Source organism: Etheostoma cragini, chromosome 14 (assembly GCF_013103735.1).
Source record: "Etheostoma cragini isolate CJK2018 chromosome 14, CSU_Ecrag_1.0, whole genome shotgun sequence".
NCBI lineage: Eukaryota > Metazoa > Chordata > Actinopteri > Perciformes > Percidae > Etheostoma > Etheostoma cragini.
In genome coordinates this window covers 7,409,066-7,431,215 of record NC_048420.1, presented here as the reverse complement: position 1 = coordinate 7,431,215, position 22,150 = coordinate 7,409,066, and the positions used below count along the sequence as shown (strand labels likewise).

Below are 22,150 nucleotides of genomic sequence, written 5' to 3'. Positions count from 1 at the left end.
CATTGGATGAAACAAATGGCTCTGTTCTTCCTCTCGCAGCGAGTAGGTCACCCTATTATGCATCTGCTTTCCCAAATATCCTAATACGCCTACACACAATTATTTTTGCATATATTTATGCTGCATACACACACAAAGACACACACAAATACACTCCCCTAAGTCTGCAACAGTAAAATGAACAAGCTTTTCGGTTATTTGCCAGTATCTTATACATTTAGTCATGGTCGGCCTATGCAGGAGATAGCATTGCTAAACTACACTATCAATCTTTTCCCCAGGCACAACAGTCCCAGCTCTCCTCAACAGCACCTCCAACCAACTCTACCTTCACTTTTTCTCTGATATTAGTGTGTCTGCCGCTGGATTCAGGCTAGAATATAAAAGTAAGTATACCACTGTATAAGTTCCAACACCCTGTGGAAGAGGAGAAGTATTTAATCAATAGGGGTACAGTACATTTCTATTAAGGACTTCCATGCTGTCTTTCTCATCAGGATCCAACGTCTTTCCTGTAATTGTTTTAGTCACAGTTTGCATTCAAATGTAAACATTTTGTTTTCTGTTGTATTTATTTACATATCATTCCCTTTATGTTTCTGTATAATTATTAAATTGCCTTTCCCGTTTCTCTGTCCTTGTTGTCTTTTTCATCTCTTTCTTAGCGGTGTCTCTGACCAACTGCCCAGAGCCTCTGGTTCCAATGAATGGCATCAAGGTTGGGGAGCGTCTTCAGATGAACAATGTGGTGTCTTTCCAGTGTGAACCTGGATATACTTTACAGGTAACATCTCCAAGCTTCAGATATGGTTCGGTCATAAGTGACCAGAATACCACATTGATGCTTATCCTTTTCTGTCTTTTGTCAGTGTCACTGCTGTTGGTTTTCCTTCTCTTCAGTTATCTCCTCAAGCAGTGATCACATTTTACAGAAGTGGATAAAGCCAAATGTCAGATGCATGAAACAGGGGTAGACTAGATGGAATGTCACAATCATGTCACTAGACACTTTAGAACAGGTCTCTTCAACGTTTGAGCCAAGGACCCATAACTGAAAGAGAGATAGAGCATGGACCCCCTACTTAAACATACATGTGGAACAGTGAATGCTTAGGATGAACTTTATCTGTGGATGGCTCTCTTTGTGACTACCTTACCTGTAGGCCAATAAGCACTGGGGATTTATATTTGCTAATAATATGTTGGATTCATGTTAAGACTTACATTTTCTTTTAAAACTTTCAATAATCAACAATAATTTGACAATCCCACCTGCATTGACTCTGAGGACCCCCTAGGGGTCCCGGACCCCCTGTTGAAGATCCCTGCTTTAGAAGTTTAAGCAAAAGGTATATGTTCATTTTTCAGCCTGATTATTTTAATGTGATTAAATCAATGTACTGTAAACATATTTGCAGTAATATGTGGAGTACTCTGACAGGCACCAGTTAGGAAATGTATACGACTTCTTTGCACCTCTATTCTTGTGACCAAATTATGCATGTGCTGAGCTCAGTGTTTTGCTCAGTGGTTTTATAGATTAAGGGATGGTTGTTTTGATGTATCTCTCTCATCCACCCTGGATGTTATGATGCATGACAGTTTTCCCCTCAAGTTGCTCAAATACGGATAGCCAAAGACAGGATAGGTCTCAGGAACACTGCTTTACACTCTGAATTCTGCACAGCCTCCGAGTTGACTATGTTCTGCACATCCTCAAGGGTTTCCACTGTATCATCTGGGCTACAAGAGACAGATGGTGACATCTGTGGAACACACTGGATGCAGTAGTTGACACAAATTCTATTTGAAAGTTCCCTCTCCACTCTCCACTACACAAGTCCATAAGGACATGTCCAATTGCTGTGACAAAAAGTTTTGGTAAAGTTTAATAGCCGCAGGACAAGAACTCATTTATTTATTTATTTATTTATTAATTTTTTGCCTAAAAAAGATTTGGGTTGGTTTCTTTCTGGATAATCCAAATAATTACATAACCTGTAACCTGAGTTATTATGGGAAGGCATCTAAGTCAACTTGCGCGCCATCGAAAATAATTAAATTTAATATGCTACTAAATTGCAATCATATAAATGGCCAGAATATTGCTTTGCTTCCAACATTATCGAGAAGAATTATGTTAATGTACCCATATGTAAATGAAGTCTCCAAAATTATTTCCAGCATTATTATAAAATTAGTACAATAAAATCACATTTTATTGTACTAGTCATACTAAGTGTATGTCATACTGTTAAAACACAGATATCCTACATATCTTCCTATGCATAATTGCCTTGTTGTGTTACCTACGCTTATCTACTAGTAATTCTATGATATAAATAGGAAAATTAAACCTAAATCCAGCTAACAGGTTTAGGTGGACAAGGTAATGAGGAAATTAAAATGTCACCCTCAAGCTCGAAAATATCGGATGTCATTATCAACCATTGTAGTATCTGTCCTTAATCAGTGAGACGTGTGAAAGAGTGCATTATAACTGAAAGATGTCACCAGCATATTGTCTTGGTGTCCACTTTAAACTCCCTCAGTCTCTGAGTCTATGGCTCATTACAGTGGGTTACAGTCTTTAGACACGTTTTTTGAAAAGGTCAGCTGAGTAAGCTCATTATGTTCTAACATCAGAATATATTTTTTTCATAATCAAATGTTTGGCAAGTTAGCTTTGAAACTCAACTGCAGAGCTTCCAGGAAAAAATATATTTTAGCAGTGCAACTATAAATGTGATCATCTTAATATGCCTGTGATGCTCCCTCTCTATTGTTCTCTGTCACTTGAGATGGATTTAGTCATTTAGTCGCCACATGAAGTCGTGTGGAGACAGGCAAATAATTGGAGCAACATATGAGTGACTGATGGGGTGAACAAATAAATTCATTGCCTGTTCTTTATTGCACTTTTCTCTTTTTGTGCGTGTGCACACATCGGTGCATGGATGCTCCTTGCAGGGGAACTCACATATCACCTGTATGCCTGGAACCGTCAGACGATGGAACTACCCACCTCCTCTCTGCATAGGTAAAAATATCTTCATTCACTTCCATGGCCTGCCTTTATCCTGTTTTGTTTCTACATCTTTCAACATTTTAACTTTTTTCCTCGGAGATCCCTCACCTTGCCAAGCAGCACACAAGCTAACTATTTCAAACAACGTACAGAGTATCTAATGTAAAGAGTTGACGTGTGCAAAGACATATCACTACATACTTAAGCCAAAGATACGTTATACCTTTCCAATACTGTTCCGCTGCTCACATACAGTAACACTTTATATAACAGGTATAAGGTAGCTCTTGAATCCGTCAAAAAATAAAGAAAACAGAAGATACAAACAACAAAAGTAAGGGTTATTTTTCACTTGTTTTTGTTTGAGTTTATGAGATTGTTTGCACTTTTAAAATGAGTTTCATATTTCTACCTTGAAAGCTAAGCGCACTGACTGAATGAAACTGCATTAGGTTCCTTTCTATATTGCATCTTAAGTCTTCCTCCCTGTGAGAGTGCCTTGACAAACAAGTTCCACTTATTGGAACAACCTACTATTGCCTAATTAGTTCCATCTCAGACCGTGATTGGATGTAGTCGAGGAAAGATTCATCTTGTTCACAGGGATCAGCAGTTTCCTGATTACCTTAGGGTTTTGGTGCTGCTAGAGGATAGCATTTAACCCCTCACTCATTCCTTACAGAGACACTATGATACAGCACACTGCTTTTCTCTGTGTGGTACTCCCCACTTTGACTTATGTTGGCTGTTTGTCCCATTTAGTTTTAAATCTACTTCACTGTTCTCCTTTTGTCAGCTAAGTGTTTCACCATTAGTTTCAGCGTCCTTTCATCTCTTAATTTTGGGTTCAGGATCTCTCGCTCATTTCATCTGTCTTGATGCAACCATCGCTTGTACTCAGTATTTCCATACATTTTATTTTTCCTTCACCATGGTTTTAAGATGAAAAGAGAATGAGCAAGAGCAGCTAAAGACACAGTAAATGGCATCCCGATATCTCAAATAGAAAGAAAGGAGTTCCAGTGTTCTTTAATAGTGAAATAAATTTTCCTTTTCCCAATGCTGTCTCTTTGTAAGTCAATTGGAACGTTTTAATAATTTTCACGTTGAATTCACTCTTAAACAGCAATTTTATTATTGCTTAAAAATTGCAACTACATTGATTTGATTGAGAAAGAAGACTATTCCATTGCTTTGCCTTACTTCTTTCAGCTCAATGTGGTGGAATCAGGGAAGAGATGGAGGGCATGATTCTCAGCCCTGGTTTCCCTGGCAACTACCCTAGCAACAGTGACTGTACCTGGAGAATCTACCTACCAGTTGGTTATGGTGAGCATCACTCTTAAACAATTTCCACACTCAAGAACCTTTAATTTTGCAATGTGTAGGGCTGGAATGTGGAATTTGTAGTTACAATTAAACTAATTTTGATGTGTGAGCCTGTCTAGAGGCACCTTATTAGTATTTCAGAAAGAGGATGGCATTCCTTTTTTTACATTTCTAACCACGTCTTTCTCGACATTTCTTATTTTCCCAGGAGCCCACCTTCAGTTCCTCAACTTCTCCACCGAGGCCAACCATGATTTCCTTGAGATCCGCAATGGTCCTCTCGATACAAGCGCAGTGATTGGTCGATTCAGTGGCCAGGATATTTCCTCCTCCCTTCTCACCACCTCCCATGAGACCACAGTATATTTTCATAGTGACCATTCCCAGAACAAACCGGGGTTCCGATTTGAGTACCAGGGTAAGAGACTATGAATAATGTTAGACGCTGAAGATCAAAACTGAAAATTATGATCAGACAAAAATATATTCATGGTTTAATATAGGTTTATAATAATGATCATAATTGCGAAGGCTTGCAGCGCTGAGAAAGTATCATTATTATGACTTTATTCTGCAAACTGTGATCAAACTAGTAATTACTTCAGTGTGGCTGGAGCTTTTTGGCTGCTTCAAACCATCTTTGGTGTCACTGAAATGTGGTTCAGCAGATGTGCAGATAGTGTAACAATAATGATCATAGCTATTACTCTATATTGACACAATCTCAGAATACAGGATAAATTCCCAGTGAGGAATTATTTTTATGTATCAGCAGAATGACAAATAATAACTGGGAGTGTTACCCTTTTTTTTCTTCATGTTAAAAAATGTATATTATGTCACTTCACTGTGAGGTGTATTACACATGTAAAGCCATAACATTATTAAATTAGCCCTAAAACTGACTGTGTCAGATTAATCAGCCCACAGAGCCAGTCAATTTGTAAATGTCTCTACAAAACTGTTGATCATTAAGATTTTCTTATCAGGTGCCAATAAAGGCAATGCTGCAGGAATACATTTCCCTTGTCTGCAAATGCAACAGGCACACAAAGTTTGTTCTTTTGTGATTCAACAAACGAGCCGGCAAATCGAAAGGTAGCATTGTGTATTTACATAATTATGTGTGCATTAGCATATAAATCAAGCATTATATTTGCAAATACCCGCCTTTTGCAGTATTTGCATGAGTTATCTCTTACAAAGGGAAGCTGTGATCCATAGAAATCAATTTCTTTAGTCATATTTATACCCTGGCTCTTCAAGGCTCACTGCCTGCTTTACTTTTGTATCCAAGAGGAAAAAAAGGAAGAATTATTAACCCACACTTCTTCTGATTACTGCATCATACTCCTTCAGCACAAGTGAAACCCGCCCCTGGCTTTTTCTTTCCCTCTGAAAACTCCTGAGGAGGAGGAGGAGGGGGAGTTTGCTGTAGGTTGAGCACAAGGAGGAAGAACAATAGAAAGATGAGGAAGGGGAATTACAGTTAGAAAATATAAAATAGATGACGCTCCACTTTAACACTTCTTTTGTCTGAAAGCATATTAGGGCATATCTGTAAAGGTTGTGTGATTGATTGCTAGCTTTTGGCTGAAACAAGTAGTGAGGATACAGGGACATGTTTAAACGTGCTCCTTGTGTTTTATATTAACCATATGTTTATGTTGTCATAATAAAATAGACCTGTTTAAAATGAAACTGAATTAAAGTATTTACCTATATGGGAAAAAAAAAGTACTGATTTGAATTTGAGTAATGTTTACGCTGTTCTCTCCCTCAGCTTATGAGCTACAGGAGTGCCCCGATCCAGAGCCTTTCCGCTACGGAGTGGTGGTGGGTGCTGGTTTCAATGTGGGCCAGTCCATTTCCTTTGAGTGTCTGCCAGGGTATCAACTAATGGGACATTCTATCCTCACCTGTGAGCATGGCACCACCCGTAATTGGGATCACCCTTTCCCTCGCTGCGAAGGTAAGGGATGTAAGATTTGTTGGATCAATACACAAACAGTATGCAAATTCAACACTTTATTTGTATTAATCTGACCACTAAATAGTCCTCCAAAAAGTGGCCGACTACACTGCCTCATGAACGCAGAACCAATGTAATAATATTATAACTTCCTGTTTAGAATGCATTGAGCATCATTAGTGTGAAGTGCGGCTAAGGCGATAGTGATTATCTATTATGAATAATGCAATTAAACTGAATTATCATTCCCCATTAATGGAGCAAAGTACTCTTCAATGAAAATCAATACTCTTCTAAAGAAAAAGTTATGGGTGCTCCTTCTTTTGCCTCGTCCTTGACCCACATTCTCACGCTCTGGCTGTCAATTATTCAATAAGGCAGGCAAAACTACAGAGGGAGGCCTCAACACTGGAACTTTGACTGGGCGAGCAGCAAGATGAATGCGAGTGAGAGAAGGAGCAACAGAGTGAAGAGGGAACAGCAATTACTAGCAATTTTCCTTTTGATAGGCATTTTAAATAGTTGCATGTTTAAGACAGAGAAAATATTCTGAGAAAATAACGTGTGTGTGTGTGTGTGTGTGTGTGCATGCGTGCATGTTTAAACTCGTGTCAAGTCGAAGTTTATTATTGCCCATTATTCCAAAGCATGTCTCACGAGGCTTTACAGCAAAACACACAAAAACGTATACAAGTGAGATAAACTACATGAAATTAATTACAAACAGAAAGTCGGATATACAATGCATACACTAAAAGCGGGTAAAGGCACCATTAATAAAATATGCAACATACAGAAGTGACATAACACATACAAAAACACATATAAAGCCTATTCAAAAGTGCGCAACCTACAGTACATGTATGTAACCATGCACACATAGGCTGAGTATACAGTAAGCTGGATAACCATGGTTTAGTATTTAGGGAAGACTGAGGTTGAAGGCTAATGCAAAAAGCTGTGTTTTGAGTTTACTTTTGAATGAGTCGACAGTGCTAGCCTCTTGATTTTTGGGTAGGAAGATGTTTCCAAAGAAGAGGGGCTTTGTATTTATATTTGATTTACTTTTAGAACAGTCAGGAGACAGGCATTTATTCCATACTTTTTTTGTACACATTCTAGTTTGCAAATAGTTGATTTAGGTAAGCAAGAATAAAGTGTATTATAGTTGTCGAACCTAGATGAGAAAAATTCATGAATAAGTGTTTCAGCATAAGCCAGGGGAAGAACGGGACAAATCGTGGCTGTGTTTAGTAAGTGGAATTAATCAGTTTGTATTGTCTGTTGATATATTCATTAAAAAAAGATTAGGATTAAACAGGAGACCAACATTTCTAATACAAGGGATATTGTGAAAGTCACTTTTCTCAGCATTTAAAAGAAGGAAGTTTAATGGCATCCATTGTTTGATATCTGATTTGCATTCTTCCAGATTCATCAGCTGATTACAGGCGTCAGGTTTAATGGAGGATAAAGCTAATATTATCTGTAGTTTGTAATTATCAGTTATTGTACCAGTGTGTGTCCATGCATATGCAAGGGTGTGTACAGGTTGGTTGTTTTGTATCAACTTGATCCGTTTACAGGGAAAGGGTTATAGCATGGCTCCGTCCTCCTAAGTACTTGCTTTTGAGTTTTATTGGTGGCCATGATGTTGTGGCCCTCCTCTTTTGATTTCCAGCTTGCTCCATTAGTGGTGAAGGAGTTGGCTAAGGCTAATGCTAAATAAAAGCCTTGTTGGTCTCCCCTCCTGTTGCATATGCGCATAAAATACTGTATGTCACGACCAAATGTTAGCGATTGGTTATGGCAGATCCAAAGTGGCTCTTCAACTTCAACAGAGTACTCTACTTCATGGATGTTAACACTTGTTATTGGACAGTGGCCAGACTATGTACTAACACAGTTATGGAGGAGAGCAAAATTAACCATATAACTCTAAAGAGTGTTTTAATTTTACAGATATTTTCATGCATGCACACTATTACAAAATAATGCATCACTGCCTCTGCTTTCAGAGGAGATTGATAATTTTAGCAAATCTCCTCTCAGTTTATTTTCTATTACTTACCATGTTGTAACACCTTAACTTACAATATGAAAATGTGAAAGTTCAAGTTTTTTTCCAAAGTAATCCTCGTTTTTATTTTACAAGCGCCTATTACCCAAACATATTGTGCCTTACGGTTTTCCTTTTGTTTCTATATAAATAAAGAAATTGCAGCCCTGTTACAAGTTTTCTGTTTCCACCTAACCCTTTAAGCAAACATGCACTCTTTTACACATAAGATTAAACTGCTTGCCAGATGATGGCGTCAGCCAGATGTGCAAGTGCAACTCCATAGAGTGTCAAGGGTTTAATCAATCTTTCTAATCGATAGCTCATTTAACAGGTGTGCCAGCAGCAAAGGGGCCTATCAACCCCAGGGCTAAAGCAGGCAGCTTTATAACATGAGCATACACATGACCTGAGAGAGGAACAGAGGGATGAAACATGCAATCTCTGCTTTGGGAATGATCAAATACCCACAGACATCCAAGGGTGTGCTGTTAAGCTAAATACCCTGTCTGGGTTGCTTTAGATGCTTGCACTACTGAGATTACCCCCCCCTTACAGTTTCTCCCTGCTCCACCACAGTGAGTATGGGGTTTCTCCAAGGGCACCAGCAGGAATGCAACGCTTCGTAATCATTAAGTTGGTTGGAACTCCCTGAGTTCCTGAGGAGTGTTGGAATTATAGTTATAATTTCTATGCAAGCAAAGTTGGTGCTGGGTGCAGAGTAGTTTGCGTGTATGTATGTGTGTGTGAGAGTGAGTGTTACTGTATTTTTCAGGCTGTGTAGGATATTTTTAACCTCAGGAAATCATGCATGTGTAGACTTGTGAGGGTCCAGTGTTGTCAGTTCTGACATAGACATGCTGTTTTAACCTTTCCTGTCACCCAAACACATTCAAGTTTACACAAACATGCATATCCACTCCTTGTACTGTATACACACCTCAGAAGCCCAGTCCACAATAGCCCCTCGCCTCAGCTCTGCACTCTCTCTGTTCACCCCAGTGGGAAAGGGTTGAGGCCTTATCTTAGCAAAACACTCCACCCAAGTCCCCTCTTGCTAACAGGCTTTACTGGCTAATCTTAAGCTCAGACAAGCGCCTGGGCAATAGACGAAGAGTGAAGGAAAGGGGGAGAGAGACACTGAGACGGGAAGCAGAAAAAGATCTTCCCCCTGATTGCAGCTGAATTATGGATCTGTCCCATTGTATTCCTGGCTCACTAATATTGATGTATATATACTGTGTGTGTGTGTGTGTATGTATATATATATACACACACACTACCTTTCTCCCTCACCCTTCCCTCCCTCAGTGCCTTGCGGTGGGAACATCACATCAGACAATGGGACCATCTTCTCCCCGGGTTATCCAGAAGAGTACCCTAGCTCAGCTGACTGCTCCTGGCTGATCACTGTGGCTCCTGGTTTAGGCATCAAAATCAACTTCACCCTGCTTCATGTCCATGGGCCCCACGACTTCATCACTGTCTGGTAAGAAATTACTGATGCCAGGTATTGCAGATATTGTGTAAATACCCTTCTTATGGCATACCGTGCATACTTTGTACCATAAAATGTCAGAAAAAAACTAAAATCATATTGTAACCAGTTTTCTAGTTATAACCAAACCAAATTCTCAAGGCCAACTCAACCAAATGTGGAACTCTGTACATGTTCGAGTGTCATAGAAATGTATTGCATTTATTTGCAGTTCATTTCTTTCTAGCGTCACCTCCATAGTGCCTTTTCTTTCAATCCCATCCTTGAAATCCTTGTCACCCATTCCTACTTTTCAACCTGTTACACCTACATTTTTCTTTTTCTTCCCGTCTCTGTTGTGAAAAAAAAACCTCAATCAAGGTCCAGTAACCTCTAATGCCCCTGCCCACTTCTCTCTTGTTTAATTTACTGCCCCTTTGATGTGACTGCAGCTTGTTTTCTAACTAATAAGTACAGTATGGCCTCCCACTACATATTCTTCATCTTTATCATCTTTTACAGTTACAAAAATTGCTTTAGATTAAAAGATCACCTCTGCCTTGTTTTTGGCTTTATCTCCTTCTTCTTCTTGTGTCCTTGTTGTTATTGTCATGCCCATCATTCCCTCCTGGATTGAAAACTCCTTTTGTTTTAAGGTGTCCTCTTCAATTCAGTCTTTTTAAAATCATCAAATCCCTTCACCCTTTTTCTTTGTTTGGTAATGTACTGGTAATGTAATGTAATGTACATTGATATCTATACAAATGTAAAGGATAATAAGATTGTGATTTGTTTTGGTAAGAATTCTTTTTTTAAAAGGCAGGAACTGTAAAATGTAGGGAACCTGAGCGGCAACACCAGAAACCTCTGATCCTAACAAATACTTCTATGGGTTTTCACACGTGAATGCAATCTTAACAACAGAAACAGAAGTATAAATTATATGACTTTTTTTATGACTTTTTTACATCATGTTTTCTAAATACAAATCGCTGACATGTAATGAATGCAATCAGCCAATCGACATCATCAGAGTAGCAGGTGGAATGTGGTTCCCATCTCTGTAAATACAGTATGTGTGTGAGACGAGAGAGGGAGACAGAGGGAGTAGGTTTTGGCTGGTGGAAAAGGTGTTTGTTCTCCCTTTTTGTGTATAACTGTTTGTGTCAGGACGTTTATGTGGTAGGTGTTTGCCTGACTCAGTATCGAGGGGTAAAGTTTAATTTCATCACCTCCCTAATGCACTGCTGGGCCTGCCATATGTGCAACCAAATAGAGGATTTTGCATGCATGATGGTTGCCAGTCCCAGTTTATCTCCTATCCCTGAGATGAGCTCCAAAGGTCCTGGATCCCATGGAGACCGGAGAGCTGACTGCCAGCCAACCTGGCTCCTCTACAACCACATGAAAAGTCCACATGGGGTGACATTGTTGCTTTACAGATTTGGCTGTTTACAGAAATTGATCTGAAGTTTTTTTTTTGTGGAGTTTATGTCACTTAGTTGACATTGAAAAGTGAGCATTACTGTCCATCTTTTTAAGTCTCCGTGCCGGCGACAGCCTTGGGCCGAGAGATTATGTTCTCAGGTTCTACATCCATCCATCCCGTCGTTCTGTAGGTGATATCTCAGGAACGCCTTGAGAGAATTTCTTCAAATCTGGCAGACACTTCCTCTTTTTCAAGGTTCAGGGATAAACTGATTTGATTTTGAAAGTGAAAGATCAAGGTCTCTGTAAGCTTACGTCTGTCCCGTTCTTGTGAACAATATCTTAGGAACACCTTGAAGGTGTGTCTTCAAATTGGGGAGAAATATCCACTTGGACTAACGGAGGAACTGATAAGAAGTTGGTAGTCAAAGATCAGGGTCACTGTCAACTCAAGAATTCCTGTGGTTATTCTGAAAATATATCACTCAAATGTCTAATAGGTTAAAATTTAGAGATGATGACATTTTTTATTCAAAAAGTCAAAGTTTAAACAGATTGCCACATCATAATGTTCTGCAAAAACACGTTTTGGGCCATTATTCAACTCCATAACTCAGGAACAGATAGGGAGTTTGTGACCTTATTTCACATTTGGACGCCTACTGAATTGGTAGCCATCCAATTCAGTAGTCTTGGGTTCCCACCTTATAACTGTGGTGAGTGTATACATCTTCTGTGCTGGGTTGAAGATGTGTGTGAAGCATCCACAGTTTACAAAAAAAAATATTTTTTCATTCAAAGTTTTAACTACATATTTTCTAAGTAGGGACAGACATGGATGTAAACTGCAACTTGACTGGTGGGGGAGGCATCTAACCACATGGCGGTAATTCTAGTTAGCGTATTTTTGCTCTTCTGTAAACTGCCCCCACTGTGCTGATCTTTCCCAACAAGCTCATGCAGAGCCAAGATGGGGACTATCGTGTTCCCCAGTTTCCAGTTACCACCGCTGTGTATCTATCCACTGAACTACTGAGCCAAGGAAATGGGTCCCGTAATGGCAGCTTGGCCAGAGTGCAGTCAGGCAGCAGTCCCTAGTCAGCCGTTTCCAGAGCTGCTTGTAATCTCCCATGCCCAGTCTGACAGCCAAAGACAGATGGTTTTTAAGCCGAATGGTTGTGGCAGGAATCTGGGAACTGGCTTAATCAGGCATGCCCACGCCAGGGGACTGCAAAGGCTGGGCCACAGCTTCCAGGGACGCTCCCATTGGATGGCAGTTAGCAGAAACAGTGCAATCCAGACCTGTCATTCCACGCTTATCTGTAATTTTTACCTTATTTCAACATTATCACCAAGAGCCGCCCAGAGTAATTGCTTTGGGTATGATAAAGTGAGAGCAGCTAGGTTATAGGCTGCTGCTGGAAGCTGCTTGACACTATCCTGGCAAGTGGCATGGTTCGGTTTTTTCACAGATATGCGTCACGGAGCCTCAAGGTACTTTATTTTTAGAGACCAAGTGAGCAGTTGAGCATCTCCATGGTTAATTGTCATCACTATTTGAAATTAAAGTTGACCTGTAACCTTGTCTCCTATTAGGGATGGTCCACACGAGACAGCCAGGAAACTGGGAGTGTTCACTGATGGTGAACCCAACGACCCTCCCACTAGCACATCCAATCAGGTGCTGATTCGTTTCCGTAGTAACACAGAGAAGGGTGGACTATTCCGTATCACCTATCAAGGTATGTAAATTACTCTTCTTATTTTATTGTTATCTCTACCAGATATTTTGCACATTCTGTGTGTGACCCTTTTCATGTCTTTGATCCTCTCAATAAAGCTTACAGACTGCAGTTCTGCCTGCCTCCCCCCATCATTCCTAATGCAGAGATCCTGATGGCAAGCAAAGAGTTTAAAATTGGTAGGTGGAAACCCACAATTGCTTCTATCTAGGCACTTCTGACTTTTTTGTGTTAGATGTCGGCTACCATCCTGATTTGTGGAATTGTAGCATTTTAAATAGTTTATCCCATTGTGAGCTCATATTCTGGCTTTGGCAATTTACATTGCATCATGTTCAATGACTCTGATATTGACTACACATCCCGTAAGGCAAGTTGTGTATTGAATGCAGACTGACCCCAAACAACATAACCCAGGGGATTTTGAAGCAGCAGTATAAATGAATGATCATGACAAAATAATCAGAAAGCCAGAGGGATTTGAGGTAGGTGCACTCATTCTCCCCTGTAAAAGACAATAGAGATTATTTATTTATTTCCCCTTATCTTTTTATTTGCATACCTTCTTGCCGCATTATTATTCAGAGACACAAAGGCAACAACACCAACATAGTGTTTCATCTATAGGACCTCCAGTGTGGATTTATAGTGGGACTTTTTTTCCGCTGTTAACTTTTACTAGAGATACACAATAGATCATTTTAATTCTGCATCATTTCAGTATCCTGGCTAAGGAGCACTGATTTGTGTATGATGACATTTTGGATTGTGTCAATCATATTTGGGGTTGGGTATTATTTACAGTTTTTCAATACAGGCGCAAAAACAATATGTTTAAACAGTGCCAATGCCTAAAAGGTGCCTGAACTGAACTTTAAAAAAACAATAAAAAATTAAAAACAGAACAAAACAATAGTCGCTGACCTTAAGCAATGGCTTGTTTTTTGCTAAGGCCGTTTGTCAAAAAAGAGAACCACTACACGTCAGAGGGGTTCTATAATATGTTATTATATATAACAGTATTGTATGCGCTTTGAGCTTATGTGCAATTAAGCACACCATTAAGTCTCATCGTTGTTGTTTCTCCTACAACTCTGACTCCAGTAGTGGCCATGGTGCCTGGCAAATTACACTGTGTCTTTATTTATGTTGGAATCTTTTCAAGTGAAATACAGCCATGCATTTATTTTTTAGGGTTTGAACCATGTTCACAGTTACTAGCTAATAGTAGGCTATCCTTACCTCCTGTTAAGTGTATTGCAAACAAGCGCCGCATGCAGTGATGCTTCTGAAATAAGGCAACAAAATCATCGGTGTTGTCATTCAGTCCGGTAGATACCAGTCATAACCGGGTTTCGGTACCTAACGCTAATCATATTGATTGTTGCCACATCTCTGAACGTCATTAACAGTACCTCTCTCTTCTCCATCTTTCTCTGCTCAGGTGATATAGTGCGCTACAGATGTCTTCCAGGCTACCATTTAAGTGGAAACAGCATCCAGACCTGCCGGCTGGGAACACATTTGGAGTTTGAAGGGCCTCCCCCCTCATGTGATGGTGAGTAAATATCTGAGAATTGAAAAATTATCCAGTGAAAGGCATATCTTGGAGTAGCTCTATTTGATAGGTTGAGGGTTAAGGGCCTTTACATTTCTTTACATTCCAAGGTTTTCAAGCTCTTTTACTTTTCCTACCCATATTTATCCTGCCGGTCCAGGTACCGGGAGCTCTTCCTTTTCATATTTCAATACCGCTTTCTCTTCTGGCTACTTCTAGTACGTATTTCTCCCGCTACTTTATCTTTTATCTCCCTAAAAATCTATGGAATATACAATTCCTGTAAAAGGGTTCTGAGATGTCTGTATGTTGAGATAAAATCCTCTGTGATAAGTGGTTGAAAGCTAAATGAATACTGCTGATTTTAGCTTTAAGTCTCATAAGATTGTCCATGTGCTGGTGATTAGATCAGATTAGATAATACTTTCTTCATCCCACGATGGGGAATTTCACTTATTACAGCAGAATTTTTTCCACAATAAAAACAAACAAACAAACCACAGGCAAAACAACAGACAATGTGCAAAAAATACTAAATAAATATAAAGTGGCATTTTCTAAAAGGTATTGTAAAGAAAAGTTAGGTGGCCATAGTACGAAAAATATTGCAATGTAAGTAAGTAAGTGGTGTGAAATTAAATTGAATAACATGTTATTAAATAATATAGCAAAAGTAAATAACCATGATAAAATGATATTGAAGTGTGACCATAATATAAATAATATTGAAAAAGTAATATAAATACAGACAATACCAATAAAGATATAATAGATCCATGGTGAGTGGTGTGTAATTGAAACCGGAACAGAAACTACAACATTATCAGGTGGTGCAGGTGTTGTAGTGTCTGATGGTGCAATATGTCTTTAGGATTCTGAGCAACAATGTATTTATGTGGGATTTTCTAAACATAAATTTCAGCTTATCAAATAGCAGCAAACTCAGATGACACTGTCATACAAGCAAACACACCGGCAGCACAGTGCACTAGCATATTAACAATAGGTGCAACTGTTAAAGTGCTGTACATACACTCTTTGTGTAAAGAGCAGCAGTATATGTGTGTATATGTGTAGTATATGTCGGTACACAATTTGTTCTGCCTGCACAATCCGTCTTGCGCATGCGCAAAATGTTCGCGCATGAACAGATTATAAACGAGGATTTACGACACTGCATGATCTGTTCCCATAGACAGTTAAAGAAAGTCTGTTCAACAGTAGCAATCTGCCGTTAGCCTCCAAATGCTTACACTAGTTTAGCTAACAGCTAATTTGGCTAACCACTAGCGGAGACAGCGCGTAAAAGACCTTCAAAACTGAAAAAAATATATACAGTAAAAATATATAACATCTGTTACATCAGTTCTACTTAACTTTAGTGTTTAGTTTGAGTAACGTTATTTTAGACTGAATCAAGCTGTCACCTAGTGGTTACCCAAAATAGCTGTTAGCTAAACTAGCATCAGCGTCCCGGTGGAGGCTAACGGCAGACCGCTACTGTGGAACAGATCATGCAGTGTTGTGCTGTAAATCTTCATACATCATGATTATCATCTTGCGCATGCAGTATATATTAAGACACTGTAGTACTTAGAGTGTATTTTATTGTTAACAGAAGAAGCCTCTTGAGATGCATCATCCTGACAATTATGTCTCACAAATGTGTTGTGACACAGGTGACACCCCCCAAAGGGATCCTCTGTAAGTTTACTTTTAAGGGGTTATAGGTAGCCTAATCGTATACTCATTCACTAGTTTGAATTTTGCCTTATTTCTGGCTCCCATGGGTACTTTGTCTGTGGTCATGGACCCGCAGCCACATATCAGCTTGGTAGCACTTTCCGTCTCTGTGGATGATATTTGGCTCCCATGAGGCTAAAGGGGGGTTGCTGTGGCACTCTCTACATGCTGAGATTTCATCCTCCCAGAGGAATCAATGAGTGCAGTGTTCCCAGCAAACCGCATCATCATAATACTGCTGATGTTGTATGCACACTTTTCCTCTGGGCAAGAGAATGAGTGCGTAGAGGGGTCCCTCAGTTCTTTCTCTGCTTCAAAATATCATAAATGCATATATTGTTCATTGTCTTGGTTCCTTTTTTTAAAACTTGTTGAGACATAATTTTTGCCCTGTCTTGCTTTGTCATTAGTTTGTGTCTCACTCAGTTTGTGGGTTATGTGGTGGAGCGTAGGCAAAAATTTGATATAGAGGAAAAATATACAAATGCTCTCAGCATGAGATAAAGGATGAAGAATGGTTAGTAAAAGAAAGAAGGCACTAAAACGGAAAGAAGAGATATGTGTAAGGAGTTTTGTGTAAGTTAATAATAAAGACATGGAATAAAGTACCCAGGACCCAGAGGAGACTGAAAGTCTCATATTTCAATTGAGGAAAAAAAGGAATCCGGATAATTCTTTGCGCGTGTGTTTATTTCCCCCTCTCTAAAGTTTAGCTTTTTGCCTGGTAACTATTTCTTCCACTTGCTCGTGTGAAGGGCGAGGAGAAGATTGGATGTGGAGAGAAGAGCCTAGGATAGGAAGAGAACAGTTTAGGATTACTCTGAATAAACAAGATTCTTGAACATCTGTCTGGAAAAATAGAGGAGAGACTGCTAAAAGAGCAGAAGGATGGCAAGTAAGGGAGAGTAGAACAGGAGTTAAAAAGCGAGGCGAGAAAGAGAGACAGGGAGAGACTTAGTTGGAGGGCAGTGAAGAGACAGAAGTGCACAGCTCATTGAAATGCAGGGGACATGCCGGCTGCAGCTGCACCTATCAAATCACCACTTCTAGCTCTGACAAGCACAGCCCTCCCCGCTCGTCAAGCTGCCCCCACCCACATACACATTCAATTGCACACATCACACGCTTATACATGTACTGTATAAACATATATACAGCATGTGTCTGGGTTACACAGCAGTATATGTTGTCACAGTGATAGTCTGCCAGAGAGCAGCACCGGAGCCTACAGGCAGTTCTGCAGTGTTGCTTGCCCCTCAGCACCAGTATCCTCGCTCATCCTCTGCATTCCCTCCGTCTGCACTCTCCCTCCCTCCCTCCTTCGCCACTTCCCTCCCCTGACTCACTAGCGTCAGACTTCTGTTCTTACATAACACATATACCCTTTATTTCCCATTCTTTTTCTTTATCTTTTTCTGAGGCTGGCTCAAAAGACAACAACACAGTGCAACGCATTGTTACACACTTTTAACCACAGGTGTCTTTCAATACCCAGATCTGTGATTTTCTGCCTCTGTCTTTTCCTTTCTCCCTACAAAGACATTATAGGCCAGTAGCTAAAAGCTGCCACCATGCACACTTAAAAAAAAAAAAATCTTTATTTTATCCAGAGAATTCTTGCAAGTCCCGGTGGCAAATGTGTTTATCCTCTCGTATTTCCTGCCATTGGAACAACCAGTTGGTTTGCACAATATTTGATTTGCCTGCTATTTGATGAGGCCGGATTATATTAGACCAAATAACCTAAACTACACCTGTTGTCTCCTTAGATCACAGGGAGTTCCAACATCACATACACAGACACACACACACACACACAAATTGTTGGTTGAATTCATTAATGAAACACAATGAGCTCTGATGATCCAAAATCCCTGTGTTCATCCCCCGGACAGATTTCTGGTTAAAACCTGCATAATCACCCATCAAATTAGTTTCTCAGCTAGCTCGCTTTCTTCATCCCGCTCGGTTTGTTCACCTCCCCTGCCTCTCTGTCTATCTCCTTTTTGTTCCCCTGACTATTGTTTTGCCCTAGCCCACTTCTTGCTGTTGTGCAGAATGGATTACAGCTGCCCCTTTTCCACATGTTCATTGTCATCCATGACTTCCCCTGAGTTGTAAGGTCCTGATCCACGCTAATGCTTATGTCGTGGCCCATCCCCTTCAATCAGCTCGTTATTGCTCTACAGCTTACGCTAATTAAATACCCACATGAGTCAGGGCATCTCAACAGCACTACAATTTGTTGGATTGTGAATCAAAGCACGGCGTGTTTATACTTACATTCTAGAGTGCACAAAGTGTGCATGGATAAATGCAGGTGTGTGTGCCTTCCACTGCATTTTTCATTGGGAGACTGTTGCATACCATGAACAATTTCTATCCAAACAGAAGAGATGTCTCATAGAGTGCTGTTCCTGCTACCAGGGTATTCCATTCCTTGTCTCATTGAAGTGAAATTGCATTTTGAGCTGTATCTATGTTGGTCTCACCTTGTGTGTTGAAGCTGCCTTTTTCCAGCTGTCAGATTTATCCCCTAATGCCCTTTTGTTTACAACCAAACAGTGTGCTGTATTTCAAAGTGGATTGGTTTAATAAGTAGCAACCCATAGATAAGAGCCTATGTCTGTCCTTCTTAGTCAGCTCCAAGACAAGCTGAAGGCATATTTGAAGACACGTTGGAGGTTTTTGAAAGGTCACCGACAACACACATCTCATCCTCAGAGATTTGATTGTTTAATGAACCTCCCGCTTAGATTTGATGTGCTACTTCCCGGTGCAATCAGTTTCACTATCAGTGATGGATTTAAGCCTTTTGACTCACATTCACTAAGGTGCTTGAGGTTGTAAATCATTTCACAGACTTGACAGTTCCCTGAGGCATACAAACGTTAGACAGAGAGAGAGACAAGAGACAATTGCAACAATTAAATACACAAAATCACACAAACAGTGTATTGTGCAAGTACAATGTTAAAAAAAGGCATAAAAAGCTCCCCAAAATAATCTTTCTTGATTTATGGTAAACACAATTTGCAGATATTTAGCATTTGTTTTGTCCTAATGGTGGCACATTTTTGGCAACAAGTTGTGTCAAAGGTTTTCAATAGGAACATGCCTAATTTAAAATGCCTTGCCTACGAGTAACGGCTTACCTGACATTATCAGAGATTTCCTGAGGCAATAAATCCCACCTGGTTGACACACACAGCAAGGTTAAAAAAAAATGCTAAGAATTATTTGCAAATGCTACTTAACCCAGGCTGTCTGCCATGACGGTTTTCATGCGGATTTAATAATCTCTTCCCCAATGAACACACAGTGAGAAGGTTGAGGAAGCCAAAAGAACACACACACACACACACACACACACAACAGTGCATTGATAGAAACACACAGACCATCCACGTACACAAACAGAACTAGTCCCAGAAAGGAGATGCTGCTAGAATGTGATTTAGAGCTTTCAGTATTTCACCACTGTAATGGAGGACTTGCAAGTGCTGCCTCACTGCTACCCTGAGGCTGAACAGGCTTGAGTATTCAAATTATGGCACACCACAGGGGCATTTACACCCCCAGCTTGATTTTCTGTCACACTTAGTTGACACACACACACACAAAATGTATTTGCATGCAAAAAACACCTGGTCACAAGCCCTTTGAAGTGGTATATAATCACATTTCAGCATCTTATGGTGTGTTTTCTTATTTCTGCTATGATTATAAGGGAAGCAAATTGTAGAGCTCTTAGCTAGCACGTCCTCAGTGTTAAAACAGTTATTGACGTATTACGTATGCATGCATTACGTTTGCCAAAGTTGGCCTATAGGAGTCATTGTGGTTTACAGTTCAAGAGACAGTATTTAATTAATTTAGGTTTATGGTATCTTAACTACAAAAAGGAATCACAAGCAAACTAAAAAAACAAATGTTTATCTTTTTCTGCTGTGGAGTTATTTCTCATTCTACCTATTCAGCACTCAGCCCCATTAGGCGAGCAACAAAAAACAATGGGAAGAAAAAAAACAATGCAGCAGTTGCTTTGTGTTGTCGGTTCCTTTCAGGTTGCTGTTTGTTTTTTGAAGTCCCACTCTGTACGCAGACAGCTCTGGCAGATTAAGAGGTTGGCGTCACAGCATCCCAGTAAAAACGCAACCGGAGCGCTGTGTAACGTTTGATAAAACAGACTGAAACCACAAGGAAATGTCAAAGGATGTCATGGAGATGTCCCACAACAATACCAATGGCACGGGGGAGTGAGATCAGCGGATGGATGTGGTCCGCCCAGACGTGCCACAGCAATAGGGCCTCCAGGCAAGGAGAAGGGAATATGCTCATGACTGATTTAGCAGTGACAGCTTTGTTTCCTGCATCAGTGTCAGGAGTAGGATGACAATTAGCTTAGCAATGCTTTTAGTCACATTGAGTTGCCCTTAAACATCAACATGGGTCTAACCAATTCAATTTGTGCGGTAAATTAAATTCACTTAAAATAATAAACAACCATTGGAAGTTATGTGAGATAATGAAACAAAGAATAGACAAAGATAAACAAAACATTAGGTTAAATTAATTGGATTATTTTTTCTCTACCTTTTTATGTCTCTCAACAGTGTCTTGTCCCATGAATGAGGTACTGACAGCTTCCACGGGTGTCATCATGAGCCAATCACCAGGCAGTGGTTTTCCCCATTTTGAGTCCTGCTCCTGGGTGGTCAAAGTAGAACCTGGCTACAACATCACCTTCACTATAGAATACTTCCAGACCAGCCGTCAGTTTGACGAGCTTGAGATCTTTGATGGTAAGTAACTGCAGCTGTTATGATAGGGAACATGTATATACCAACATAAAGTATAATATAATTTAGTTGAGCAGCATTATGATTATTTTGACCTTCTTTTTACCAAGTTTAACTAAGTTTCATGTTAAATTGATAGTCTGTTTGATGCCCACTTCTTATGTTCTGTAGTCTAGTGACTAAATGTCCCTCACATTTCCTTGGCCAAGGACCTATTTTCACTAAGATCCACAATTAAAGCCTAAAATGACCCAGACTGCTGGATTTACTGTCCCTAACGATGCTCAATAGATCTACTAACAAGACACAGGCTCACAGGCTCCTTTTCTTAGTGACATCTACATCTGCTTTGTACATTTGCATACCATGCATCTCTAAGAAAATGGCGGTTGTACACACTTGTGTTCCTGATTAGTGCTTTTTATCTTCTGCTAAATGTGAGGAAGTAGACATTTGCTAACCTTGGGGCTGCCAAGCCAATTATGGAAAGAAAGCTTTTTTCCACAATTACGCTTAGCAACTTTGGATTTTACTGCAAGTGTGATAAAATGCACATTACATAAATTATATTCTCTCTTCTATCAATTTGCATTTACAGAGAAAATGCTATTAAAATTACTGTTCAGAGTGTGTAGAAAATGTAACACAGGGCATTATTTTGAAGACCCAGTCCTGGTTGTGGTTTATGTAAAAGTGTTGGCACTCTTATTCTTTTTCACAACATTATGATAATTTCAAAGATGGATTCTTCTTAACAATGTTCTGTCTCTCTCTCTCTCTTATTCACTCACTCACTCACTCTCTCACACAAACACACACACACACACACACACACATACACACACACAACCCAGGCCCATCCAGACAGAGCCCTCTCCTGATTACTCTCAGTGGCAACTACTCCAACCCACTGAGCATCACCAGCTCTAGTAATAGAGTCTACCTACACTGGTCCTTCGATCACACTACCAGCCACAAAGGTTTTCGCATACGCTACTCAGGTAAGTCAATA

General features: G+C 39.9%; 1 protein-coding gene across 1 annotated transcript in view; it reads left to right on the top strand.

Moving 5' to 3' along the window:
• csmd2 (CUB and Sushi multiple domains 2) overlaps positions 1–22,150 on the top strand; it is a 240,948-nt gene that overhangs the window by 187,156 nt on the left and 31,642 nt on the right. The window contains exons 38-49 of the mRNA XM_034892760.1: positions 282–386; positions 666–784; positions 2,971–3,040; positions 4,241–4,357; positions 4,566–4,775; positions 6,141–6,329; positions 9,700–9,877; positions 12,890–13,035; positions 13,134–13,214; positions 14,480–14,593; positions 20,953–21,141; positions 21,993–22,139. Coding sequence (XP_034748651.1) covers positions 282–386; positions 666–784; positions 2,971–3,040; positions 4,241–4,357; positions 4,566–4,775; positions 6,141–6,329; positions 9,700–9,877; positions 12,890–13,035; positions 13,134–13,214; positions 14,480–14,593; positions 20,953–21,141; positions 21,993–22,139 — 1,665 coding nt within the window. The remainder of the gene's footprint in view (positions 1–281; positions 387–665; positions 785–2,970; positions 3,041–4,240; positions 4,358–4,565; positions 4,776–6,140; positions 6,330–9,699; positions 9,878–12,889; positions 13,036–13,133; positions 13,215–14,479; positions 14,594–20,952; positions 21,142–21,992; positions 22,140–22,150) is intronic.